Here is a 12,106-nt window from a genome sequence, read left to right on the forward strand (position 1 = left end):
GGCCAGAAGTTTAATATCAGTTTCTCTGGGTTGAATTCAAGGTGTGAGCAGGGCTGTACTTTGTTCCTTGCCTCTTCCAGTTTCTGGTGACTACCAGCATTCTTTTGCTTATGGTCACACACTCCAATCTCTGCTTCTGTCTTCACACCCCTTTTTCCTTTTCTGTGTGTCAGTTTTCTCTTGTCCACTCTCTTATGACACTGACAATTGGATTTAGGACACACTTAGATAATGCAGGATGATCTCTCTATGTCAAGATCCTTAGTATAACCATATCTGCTAAGACTGTTTTACTTTATAAGATAGCATTTAGCCCTGGCTGGCATAGCTCAGTGGATGAGCGTGGGCTGCGAACCAAAGTGTCGCAGGTTCGATTCCCAGTCAGGGCACATGCCTGGGTTGCAGGCCATGGCCCCCAGCAATGGCACATTGATGTTTCTCTCCCTCTCTCTCTCTCTCTCTCTCTCTCTCTCCCTTCCCTCTCTAAAAATAAACAAAATCTAAAAAAAAAAAAAAGATAACATTTACAGGTTCCAGGGATTGGGACTTGATATATTTGAGTGGCCATTATTCAGCCTCCTACAGAATCCAAACTTTTTCCATACAATTTCAGGGAGATCACGAACCCAGATAGGGACATCTGCTTTGGAGATGCATTTCACCACAGATATGCTGTGAAAAGATACATTGGAGGCAGGTACACTCACTTACCATCTTCTTTACGCATCAAAATCAACTATAGTCCTGGTTAAAAATCTAAAATCTAAAATCACACCCCCAGTCCTATTTCTAAGTCAGAATGCCCCAGAGACCAGGCCCAGGAATCTACATTTCTTTAAAAAAACTTTATTTGTTTATTAGTGTTTGTTTGTTTATTTATTAATTTGGAAAGGTAGGGAGAAAGAGAGGGAGAGAGATATTGATGTGAGAGAGAAACAACAATTAGTTGCCTCTCGCACATGCCCCAACTGAGACCAGGCCTGCAACCCAGGTATGTGCCCAGACTGGGAATCAAACCAGTGACCTTTGGCTTTGCTGGAGGACACGCAACCAACTGAGCCATGCCAGCCAGGGCCCAGGAATCTACCTCTCTAACGGGTTCCCAGAAATGATTCTGATGCAGCCAGCTTTGCACTCATTGTTTAGTGAGTGACTAACAGCCTGGGTGCCTAAGTTCCCTCCTTGTTAAATGGACATACTGTCACCTTCACAGTCAGAATTATCTGTGCAAGCCTATTTGCACAGAGTGCTAATGTTTTCCCCTCTCCCTTCCCAGTATACAAAGCTGAAGTACTTCTATAGTTTATTTGCTTTTGATTCCATTTTGTGTTTAATGCACTTGGCTTAAAGGTGTGGAGATGAGCAAAAGGGGAGAGGGAGAAGGGAAAAGTTACAACTCTCCCAAGCGGTGCAACCAAGCTGCACATGACATCCTGTAGAACTATGCCCCCCTCTAATCACCCCAATCCTCATGTATAATTTGTCTTGGCCGAGGCTGTGCGGGGAGCCACCCCGCCCCAGCCTCTTTGATTGGCCACGCGGGCCCGGGCGTCACACTCTTTTGTCTCAGTGGACAGAGGATAAAAGTCTCCAAGGCTGCCGTGGGAATTGTGCTGCTAGGATTCGGCTCCCCCTAGCTGCGCAGCTATGTGAAGCAGCTCGGTCCTGGCAGCACTGGGTCGCTTAGTGGCAGAGGAAGTGCCCATGCCCATCATTTTCCCCTTCAGGGTAGTGGACCGAAGGTGGCACACAGAGCTGTCACGCGGGAGCATCCACTGCCCACCCGCGGAGCAGAAAACGGGAGCGACTGCCCAGCGCAGAGAGAGGAGGGGGCTGGGCGGATCCCCTCTTGGAAAATCGAGAACTGCGAGGCAGAGCGCAAGGAACACTCCTGTGGCTCTACTGCGTTGAGTGAGGAGGTGAGGTGCTGCTAGAGGCTGCGGAGTGAGTGTGATTTGCCTGGATTAGAGGGGAGTTTCCTTGGGGGGCGGGGGAGACAAGGGGCTAGGGCCGAGAGAGAATCACAAGCTGTCTGTCTTGAACCCCTTTGTATCCTCTCATCTCTTCCTGGGGAGAAATATGTAGGTGTGCGTGTCCAAGTCCTATTCCCTTTCTCAATGGCAGGCCATCAAAACCAAACACGAACCTGAACTCTGTGCGGCTGATTGCAAAGCAGGTAGGCTGACGATTTCCCCGGGGAAATGTAATGGGACCAGGGTCGATTTGGCTTGTATTCATAAAGTGGGAGAGGGGGTTTTCCACTTGGCTACAGCAGAGGCAGCGAGGGTTGGGGAGGAAACGAGGGAGCCGGATGAGGGTGTTTTTGACCCTTCATTTCCCTGCTCCGCCCTCCGTGGTGGCGCAGTCTTGACGCCCCTAGGTCCGGGATCGGTGACCCCTAATGGACAACTTTCGTATGGTGGCCACCAGTTGCAAAGGCTGGTAATGAAATAAAGGCACGTGCTTGCCCTTGAGCTCATGTAAGAATCCGAAAAATAAGGGATGGCGGTGGGGGCAGAGACACTTTAACAAGGGTGGTTGAGACCAGAGACCATGAGATTAATGAGATCTTATTTCCCACAAATCTGACCACTGTGCTCTATTTTGACAGCCTAGCATAAGGTCCATACACTATTACACTTAGAAGCAACAATAACCATCCCTCTTGAAGAACTGAAGGAATGGATGTGGCTTTCAAAAGCTCCCTGCTAACACGGAGACACCCGCTGGCTGGGTCCATGAGATTGTAATTGCCAGTCTCCTGGAGGGCATTTTTAGGGCAGTAGGTAGATATAAAATGTACTGCAGGATATTCAGGGAGAGAAAAAAAGCTGCAGACTTATTGATCCCTTATTACTCTCTTGTTATTTTTTCTTTTTTACAGTTCCTACTGAGATAGGAGGAAGGCCTGCCTGCAGATTAGGCTTTTCCAAAAAGCACAACTGTCTTGTTAATATTCAGATACCGTATCATTGTTGGTCATGTCTAGCATCATTGCACACATGGGCAGTACCCGGTGGCAGAATGCACCCTTGCCGCCCTGGGCCCACTGTATGCTGAGATCCCTGGGGAGGAGTCTTGGTCCTTTAATGGCCAACATGGCAGACAGGAACATGAAGTTGTTCTCAGGGAGGGTGGTACCAGCTCAAGGGGAAGAAACCTTTGAAAATTGGCTCAACCAAGTCAATGGGATCCTGCCAGATTGGAATATGTCTGAGGAGGAAAAGCTCAAGCGCCTGCTGAAAACGCTTAGGGGTCCTACCCGGGAGGTCATGCGTTTGCTCCTGGCAGCCAACCCCAGCCTAAGTGTGGCAGATTTCTTGCACGCAATGAAATTAGTCTTTGGGGAGTTTGAAAGCAGTGTGACTGCTCATGGCAAATTTTTAAACACTCTACAGGCACAAGGGGAAAAAGCCTCTCTTTATGTGATCCGTTTAGAGGTGCAGCTCCAGAACGCTATTCAGGCAGGGATCATAGCTGAGAAAGATGCAAACCAGAGTCGCCTGCACCAGCTCCTTTTAGGAGCTGAGCTGAATGGGGACCTGCGCTACAGGCTGAAACATCTCCTCAGGATGTATGCAAATGATCGGAAGCATCTTCCCAATTTCCTGGAGTTAATCAGAATGATAAGAGAGGAAGAGGGCTGGAATGATACTTTTATCAAATGAAAGCGGACCAGGAGATCTGAGTCAATGGTGGAGAGGGCAACCAGCCCAGTGGCATTTCAGGGCTCCCTACGGATAATGACTGGCAGTGCTGACTGCAATGTGATAGAGATAGATGACACCCTGGATGACTCAGATGAGGATGTGATCCTGGTGGATTCTCAGAACCCTCCACTTTCATTCTCAGGATCTCCTCCTCCCAGAGGTACTGTCAAACCTCGGGATCAAGTGCTAGTCATTGATCCCCCCAACAGTTCCCAGGCTCAATCTCCTTCTACTAGTGGTGGTTCTCGGTATAAGAATGATGGTCCCAGAGATGTGCATAAAGCCAGGAAGCGAAAATACACAATCTGTTGTTCATATTGTGGTGAGGAGGGTCACTCGAAGGAAACCTGTGACAATGAGAGCAACAAGGCCCAGATATTTGAGAATCTGATAATCACCCTGCAGGAGCTGACACATGCAGAGCAGGAGGGGTCAGGAGAGGCTCCTGATGAACCTGATGACCCTTCTGAGTTACAGTGAAGTGCTAGACCCCAGCCTTAAATGAATCCTTAGCTATATTCAGAGTCAAGTGATGGCAGGACTGAGAGGGATGCCTCTAATTGCATGAATTAATCCACAAAACAGCTTTCTCTTAGGGTGGAGCACAAAGGTTCTTAGATAACAGCACAGTGGAGGAAGATGGCCTGTCCTTTGACATTTATTGCTCACCACTTTTGCTGTCTAAGGCTCTATTTCTTGTGTGTGCACATTTCTTTGATGGCTTTATTTTCTTTGTGAAAGTGGCATAATTCATTGTTAAATCTTCAAACAATAAAAAAGTACAAAAAAGACAGTACAAATAACTCCAAATTTTCCACCCTTATATGGGTGGAAAACCCTGTCAACCCTTTGATGAATATCCTTCTAGATGTTTCCCTATACTGATGTACCCAGATAGACGTATATGTATAGATAAAAGTGTTCAAATATAAATGCTGTTCTATAGTTTGTATTTTTTCATGAAACAATTTATGTTGTGGGCTTCTTTCTATGTTAATAAATATGTATCAGCATCTATTTTAATGTCTCTGTGGCATTATTTTAAGGAGAAGTAAAGGAAAAGGGAATAAGAGAAATATGCCTTAAAAAGCTCTAAAGGGGTGGAGTTATACCCTGAGGTGGGGTTTTTAGCAATCTCATTTTACAGGTGAGGAAAAGTGAAAAAAAAAAAGGGGGAGAAATATTCCCCAAAGGTAAATGGACAGAGCCTTTTATTACAACTCGCTTGTTGCTTAGGTCACAAAGCCAAACTATGGCACCTACTGGTTGACAATACCCAGTGCCTTCTTCTGTAATATATCCAGAAGAGTTTGATGGCTGGGGAGTCTGGTGCTGAGATCACAGTCCAAAATGGTGAGTCCAGAGGTTCCATTTCTGGTCCTTTTGGGGAGGGGCAGCCCTCCTTCCTCTAGGTGGATTTCTTAGATTATTGTTGCTGCTTCTAGACAACATTGGTCACAACCAGGAATCTCTCTTGTGGACTGAAACTTCCCTCTCCCCAACCCCCAGTTAAGGAAAGGAAAGAACAGCTACTAATGGGAGCCCAGCACCAGAGGCTCAGCCGCTATCATGGGAGCCTCACCCCATAAGCCCTGAAACTGCGTGTGAAACACAGAAGGTCGAATCTAAGGATCTTGACTGCTCACTCAGATAAGCCAAAAAAAGTCTCAAGGAGGACTAGATGGAGCAGACATAACCTTCATTACTCACAGTACAGGAAGCACTGATGGCAGCAGATCAGCAAAGCAGGACCGCACCTCTTTGAGTCCAAGACTTGTTTTAAGGGGTCCCAGACAAAGGGGGCATGTGTCTTCTGCATAACTCTAAACTACATTACCTCAGTGTATATGTGCAGACAGAAACGGTCAAGAAGCAGTCACAGGACAAGAAGCTGCTCCTAACAAGAGATAAGGAGGGAATTACAGTCCATTTCCAAAGCAATACACATTTCTTCTGGCTAGGGGCCCTCCAGCCAGCCTTCCATTATGGGGGTTGGAGGAGCCATGTCCAGCATGATCCTACATTCCACCCCAACATTATTCCTCCACCTCACATTCTTCATGTTACATTCTTCTCATAGGGGACCCGTGTGATGAGCATGTTGGCACATTGCATCCATATGCCACAAATTCAGTAAAGGCTCCCAAGACCAACAATGCAAGACAAAACCCAAAGAAGCCTAGGAGAAGGTTAACGCCACCAAAAACCTAGACAATTCCACCAAGTTGTAAAAGGGTCAGAGGCTATGGCCGATGTATGGTTAATATCAGCTCCTAGGGCAGTTGAGGCTTGAGATACACTGTGAGAATTATCAGGGATGTATCCTCAACACTCCATGTGCAGAACGGCACAGGTAAAGCCCCGGGGGAGCAGTGAGTAAGTCTGCTGCCATTCTATCCTGCAGCACAACTTTCCTCATTTGAGTTACCTCATCAGAAACCAGGGCTGTATCATGTCTGCTGTCGTTAAGCGCTATTGCAGTGTGATTTGCTAGGGCCTTAATGGCTTCATGGGTTAGAATAGTACCAGCAGGGGGCACAAAAATGGCTGGGGGTAGAACTACCAGTCAGAGTGCTTGACTCAATAGCGTGCTCCAAATGAGTCCCAATTTCGAGGGGCACTTAGAAGAGTATTTAACACTCGCCCTGAGATGTATGGTTTTCCCCAGGTACAATGCCCAGTCCAATTAAATGGGATGTAAGGTCAACCATATTGACCACAGGCCCACAGGGCTCCCCATGGGATGGGATGGGATAGGATGGGATAGGATGGGATGGGATGGGCCTGTGTCTCCCTAGTAGACTGCCCCCAGTGGTCTGTAGCAGTCATTACCGTTATCTTCTTGTACAGGACTGACAGCATCCACCCATGAGCTGAACATTCTTGTTGACAGTACTATTTTTATGTTCAATACATATGGGCAGGGGTTGTTGCACCTCTACCTGTAATGTTGACAGCCACCCCACACCGTCCCAAACTGCGTACAAAACACATGGCTTGGTGAGGGTGGCTTGTTCCCTCATGAGGGAAAACACTCTTTTATATGTCTACTGAAAGAAGGGTTCAGGAGTTTTCCAACCAAGCAGCCCATCCCAAGGTGTCTGTCTAGTTTTCAGGTTCAATCCACTATGGTAGGCCAGAGGAGGCAGCAGTGGGAAATTCAGTACAGACCCAACAATCAGAAAGGTTGCTGATGGCTGCTAGCCTACTAGCCCCCTGTAGAAAGGAGTTTCCAGAGTAGAGTCTAAGTGTGATAAGAGAGATGTTTAACAGGAACTGATAAAGGTAGATCTTGGCAGTCTGGCAATACACACGCTACAGTCCAGTCTTTGGTTAATATGGTTGCACTGACTGGTGGATGCCCTGGCCGTTGGTTGGTACCATGCCCTATCTGGCCCTAGGCTAAGAGCCTCCTGTGCTCGAAGGGCAAGGCAGGTGTGTGTACCTGCTAGATTGAGGCTATATAAGTTCCCTTAATAACTGAGGTTTGCTGTGAGTTGTAACAAACAAGGGTAAGGGGCCAAGAGGCCGTTACCATGGGTGCCAGCTGCAACCCCATGACAAGTCCCTCCCCATAAGGAGCCACCAAGGAAGACCAGCAAGATTGTACCTGTGCCTGTCAGGGCCAGGTGAGGGTGCATTTCCCTGGGGGTATGTCTTGGGGTGCTGGCAGGAGCATGTCCCAGCCCAGGGTGAAGCAGAGGCTCCTGTGTAGTTAACTGCAGGCAGATAGGCACCACCCAAGGTTTAGTGAGGAGGGTGACGGGAGATGTTTGTTCTACCCTAGGCCATTTGTTCAAGATTCGAAGTCAGGCAGACAGGCAGGTCATCCACCCCTAGAATGAGCTAGAGTCAGTCTTCAGAGTGCCTTTCGAGAGGCCGTTGTACCTTTCAGTGAGGCTGGCTCCAGCAGGGTTGTATGGTAGATGGACTCTCCAATCTATATTGAGGGCACCTGCGCATTCTTGCACTTGATGTCTTGTGAAATGGGTGCTTTGGTTGCTTTTTATGCCATCTAGGCTCCCATAGGCAGCACAGAGATGCTTTAGGCCTGCAATGGTGGCTTGCTGTGTGGCCCACGGCATGGGTCTGCTTGCAGCAAGCCAGTAGTCGTGTTCATGCACATCAAGGTACAGCATGAGCTTCCTGGATAGTGGCAGTGGGCTGATGTAGTCCACCTGCCAGCAGGTCAGTGGGGTGTCCCACCTTTGCAGGCCACCTGTATCTTGGGGCAGCCAGTGAGGGTGCTTCTCTGCACAGACAGTGCATTGCTGACAGGCCATGACTGCATCAGTGTAACAAAGAGGTAGGCCCCAAGCTCTTACCACTTCCTGTCAAGTCTTCTGTCATGCATGGTGCACCTTTTGGTGGAGCCACTCAGCTGTGTCTTCTGCTACATCCTTTTCCAACCAGCAGATGTGTGCCAGGTCGTCAGCCTCAGTGTTGCCAGGGCTGAGGAGAGGTTGGTGTCCACTGACATGGTAAAGAGTTACATGTTTTCCAGACTATTTTAATACATGTCCTTCAATAGGTCCTGCACTCACAAGGGTTTTTGAGTCATTTGCCAATCATCTTGCTGCCAATGGGGCAGCCACAGGGTCAGTCCCCTGTATATTGCTCAGCTGTCTATGCAGATGGTCACCATACCAGGTTCTCGGGTTATGATTATCCACACAGCTCTCAACTTAGTCCATTGATGACTTTGTCCTTAGCCATCTTCCATCCATATGCTGTCCATGCTGACAGGCCTCCACCCTCCAGGGACTGGCTGGCCCTGGCAGGAGCCACCAGTATACCAGGCATCCTCAGGCACAGGGGCTTGTCCCTCTTTAATAGTAGGCCCAGCCATAGGGAGAGGAGCAAGGACCTCCATGTCCACCTCTAGGTAAGAAACCAGGCCCAAGAGCTGCTGTATTTCTAGGCTCAGAGAGCTCATGGCTAGTTTGCTTCTCTGTTGGAGACATGCACTCCACTCAGTAAGAGTGGCTGTCTGTGCTACTGAGCTCTTGGGTCAGCTTACCACATCCTGTACCCATCCAGTGATGGGATAGGTAGTGTGCACTAAAACCTTAGCCAGTCCAGTAATGACTTCAGTAGCCAGAAGAGCCTGGTAAACTGTTCACTTTTTTTTGTATTGGGATGTATTGTCTCTACTCCCATCCGCAGCTGGGACCAGAAGCCAATTCGCACCTTGGCATACCCTTGCCATTGCCAGAGGCCCCAGGCATAGCCTTCAGGCATGACATGGACATCTAAATCACACTCCTGATATTGATCTATGACTCCCATGCTTGTACGTTCTTCGCCACTTCTTTAGCAGCCTTAAAAGCCTGGTCATGTTCTTGTCCCCAATCCCAGGTGGCTCCTTTGAGGGTGAGGCAATAAAGAGAGTGCACTGGCTGAGCTAAGTGTGGTATGAAAATCTGCCAGTACCCCCCAAATTCTTGTAATTGCTTTGGCTTTTGTGGGATGGGGAGAGCCTGAATCTTATCTATTATGGTGGCAGGCATTACCTGTGTCTTACCTGACCAAGCAGCACCCAAGAATTTGACAAGCAATCCAGGTCCCTGGATTTTGTTGTAATTGACTGCCCATCCTTGACCCTGAGCTGAGCCAACAGCTGAGGAGCGGCACACTCTAACTCTGTAAGAGGATCAGAGGTCAGTGTGATGTCATCAATGTAATGGTACATTCTCATAGGGGATGGTACAGTCTATGCAGCTAAGTCTTCAGCCACAAGGCTGTGGCAAACAGTAGAATTGTGCAGGTAACTCTGAGGCAGAACGGTAAATGTCCACTGGCTGCCTTCCCAGGGGAAGACAAACAGTCCCTGGCTTTCAGGATCAATATCAGTGCAGACAAAGGCATTGACCAAATCTAATACATAATGGTGTGTGCCCAGCTCATGGTTGAGCTGGTCTAGGAGACTAGCTATGTTAGGCGTGACTGAAAAGAGAGGGGAATCATCTCGTTTAGTTCTCTATAATCTACAGTCAAGCAACAAGTTCCATTCTGCTTTTGGACAGGCCACACAAATGAGTTGTAGAGGGCTGGTCTGACGATATTCACCTTAGTCAATTCTTCTATGGGCTCCCCAGTCTCCTCATGGCTACCTAGAAGGCAGTATTGTTTAGTGGCCACTATTCTATGGGGAGTAGGAAGCAACACAGGGGGGTGTCTGGCATGCCCCTCAAAATGGCTTTCACAACCCATATTTGGAGGTGAAACTCCCCCATGGTAATCCATAGGCACATGCCAGCTAGAATGTCAATTCCTAGGATATACTCAGGGATAAGGGAAACATCCACCTTATAGAGGCATTGTGATAAATGCCTTGTCCCAAGAGTCAGTGTCACAGTGCACACCCAGATGGACTGTCCTCCATAGCCATCATTGAGTTACCTAAGTCGGTCTGGGTTACCATAATAAGAAAACATTCTGCACCAGTATCAACTAAAGCCAACACTCTTTGTATGTTCTTTGGGGACCAGTAAATAGCAAGTTCTATATGTGACCTCCAGTCCCCACTGGGTCCCAGTAAGTGGGTCCCTTGGCTATAACCCTACACAAAGACCCCTCCCCATGGATTGTACTCTGGATGGGCTGGAGGAAATCCCACAAACAGGGCTGCCATGAAGTCAGCCAAGCAGGAGGTCAGTGCTGGGGGCGCTGATGAGACCAGTCCAGTTGATGGTGTTCATTCAAATGTTTGGACAGTGGATGTCGTTATGGCTGGAACTGTTGCTCAGGTTTCAGTTGCTGCCACAGACTTACAAGTATGTGGTTAGGCTTCTTGTCTATCTTACCTTTATGTACCCTGGCCTTTATGAGATCATTCCATAGTTGTTTGCAGGTTGCTTTGACTGGACCTTTCCGTTTACATTTCACAGTTACATTCTCTCCCTTTTTCCTCCTTTCCTCTTTTCTACTGTCTTATTCCTTTCTTTTGTCTCAGTAGCTCTACTTTCCCTAGGTTGGCAACTGCCTGTGCCACTTTTTGTACAAAATCGCCCACCTTGGTGGATAAAGTAGGTATCAGAATGGCAAAATAAGCTGGGGTGTTGTTTACACAACCCAGTCCCTCATTCCTTTGGTAAATCACTCCATATCTGGCCCATTGGAGTGTGGGTTATAGATGGTGTCTTGCATGCCTAGCTCCCACATGAACTGCTGGAGTTTTAGTAAACTGGTCTAATGTGGGTTAGAGGAGGGTAGATCCCCCTCATTAGGCCACACTGTCCTACAGCCAACCATTAGCCACATAAGGAGGGAAATTGTGTTACTGGCTTGGACTCTGGCCTCATGAATTCTTTGTCTCAAAGAGAGATGGGTGGTGACAGAAGACCTATGTTTTAATTAATCCCCTGTAAGCAAAATGTCATCAGCCCCTTTAGCCCATAGCCGCAACAGCCACCCCATGATGGATCCAGACCCTTTCTGTCTGAACTTAGCAGCCAGCTCTTCTCATTTGGCAGGGATGTAGGGGCACACTGTAGTGTGTGAAGTGTGCTGGGGAGGTGGCATTGGAGCACCCTGCGGTGCCCATGGCTGTTGGGTCTTAATCTTCTGAGTCATAATCAGATGAGCAATAGGTTTCCCTTCTTCTACCTCTATGCCCTCCTTGCCCAAATCTATTATGATCTCTTCATCTGAGTCACTTTTACTTTCAGCTGTAGGTTCCCACTTTTGAGGATTCCAGTCAGACTGTGCCATGATCACCTGTACGGGGTGGGCGCTGGTCGCCATCTCTGTGCCCTGGCAAAGTGGCATGCTAGGTCCTGTAATTGCTCACTAGTCTGTTCTAATTGTCTCCCTAAAGCATCCTTTTTGCCCATCATTAGGAAAGGGATGTTCCCTTCTAGTTTCAGTTCCTCCTGTAAAAGCAGAGCATGCACCTCTGCCTCTCTGTCTCTCAGTTACCCTCTGTAGCGTTGCCAACATTAACCAGCCTGTAGCAAGGCAACATGGCGGAGGTCTTTCTTTTTCCCTAGGGAGCACTGTTCTCTCACATGCTGCAAGGCTCGTAGGAGGCCACCAGGAGTTTTAGGGGTCTCTCCTTAATCCTGTGGTGGTCTCCATGTATCAAGAATGTTTGCCACCTCGTACCACATAGAATTTGCTAGCCACTCCAGGATTCTTCCCAGCACCCCCTCCCTCAGCTTAACATTATCCACAGTCCACCCAACTTGGGAGGTTTTCAGGGTATCTGCATCCTGCTAACTACTATGCCAGTTGTAACACAGGAGGTCGAATCCAGGTATCTCAACTGCTCAATTGGATAAGCCAAAAAACCCACAAGGAGGACTGGATGGAGCAAACATAGCCTTTATTACTCACATTACAGGGAGCACTGATGGTGGCAGATCAGCAAAGTAGGACCAAATCACCCTGAGTTT

General features: G+C 48.1%; 1 protein-coding gene across 1 annotated transcript; it reads left to right on the forward strand.

The window, feature by feature from the left end:
• The first annotated feature begins 1,429 nt into the window (after positions 1 to 1,429).
• Positions 1,430 to 4,721, forward strand: ZCCHC12 (zinc finger CCHC-type containing 12). The gene is given in 3 exon segments (XM_028522897.2): positions 1,430 to 2,176; positions 2,366 to 2,480; positions 2,885 to 4,721. A coding segment is annotated over 1 exon segment (1,209 nt). The 5' UTR covers positions 1,430 to 2,176; positions 2,366 to 2,480; positions 2,885 to 2,981; the 3' UTR covers positions 4,191 to 4,721.
• Positions 4,722 to 12,106: the final 7,385 nt, after the last annotated feature.

This window comes from Phyllostomus discolor, chromosome X, assembly GCF_004126475.2.
Source record: "Phyllostomus discolor isolate MPI-MPIP mPhyDis1 chromosome X, mPhyDis1.pri.v3, whole genome shotgun sequence".
Lineage (NCBI taxonomy): Eukaryota > Metazoa > Chordata > Mammalia > Chiroptera > Phyllostomidae > Phyllostomus > Phyllostomus discolor.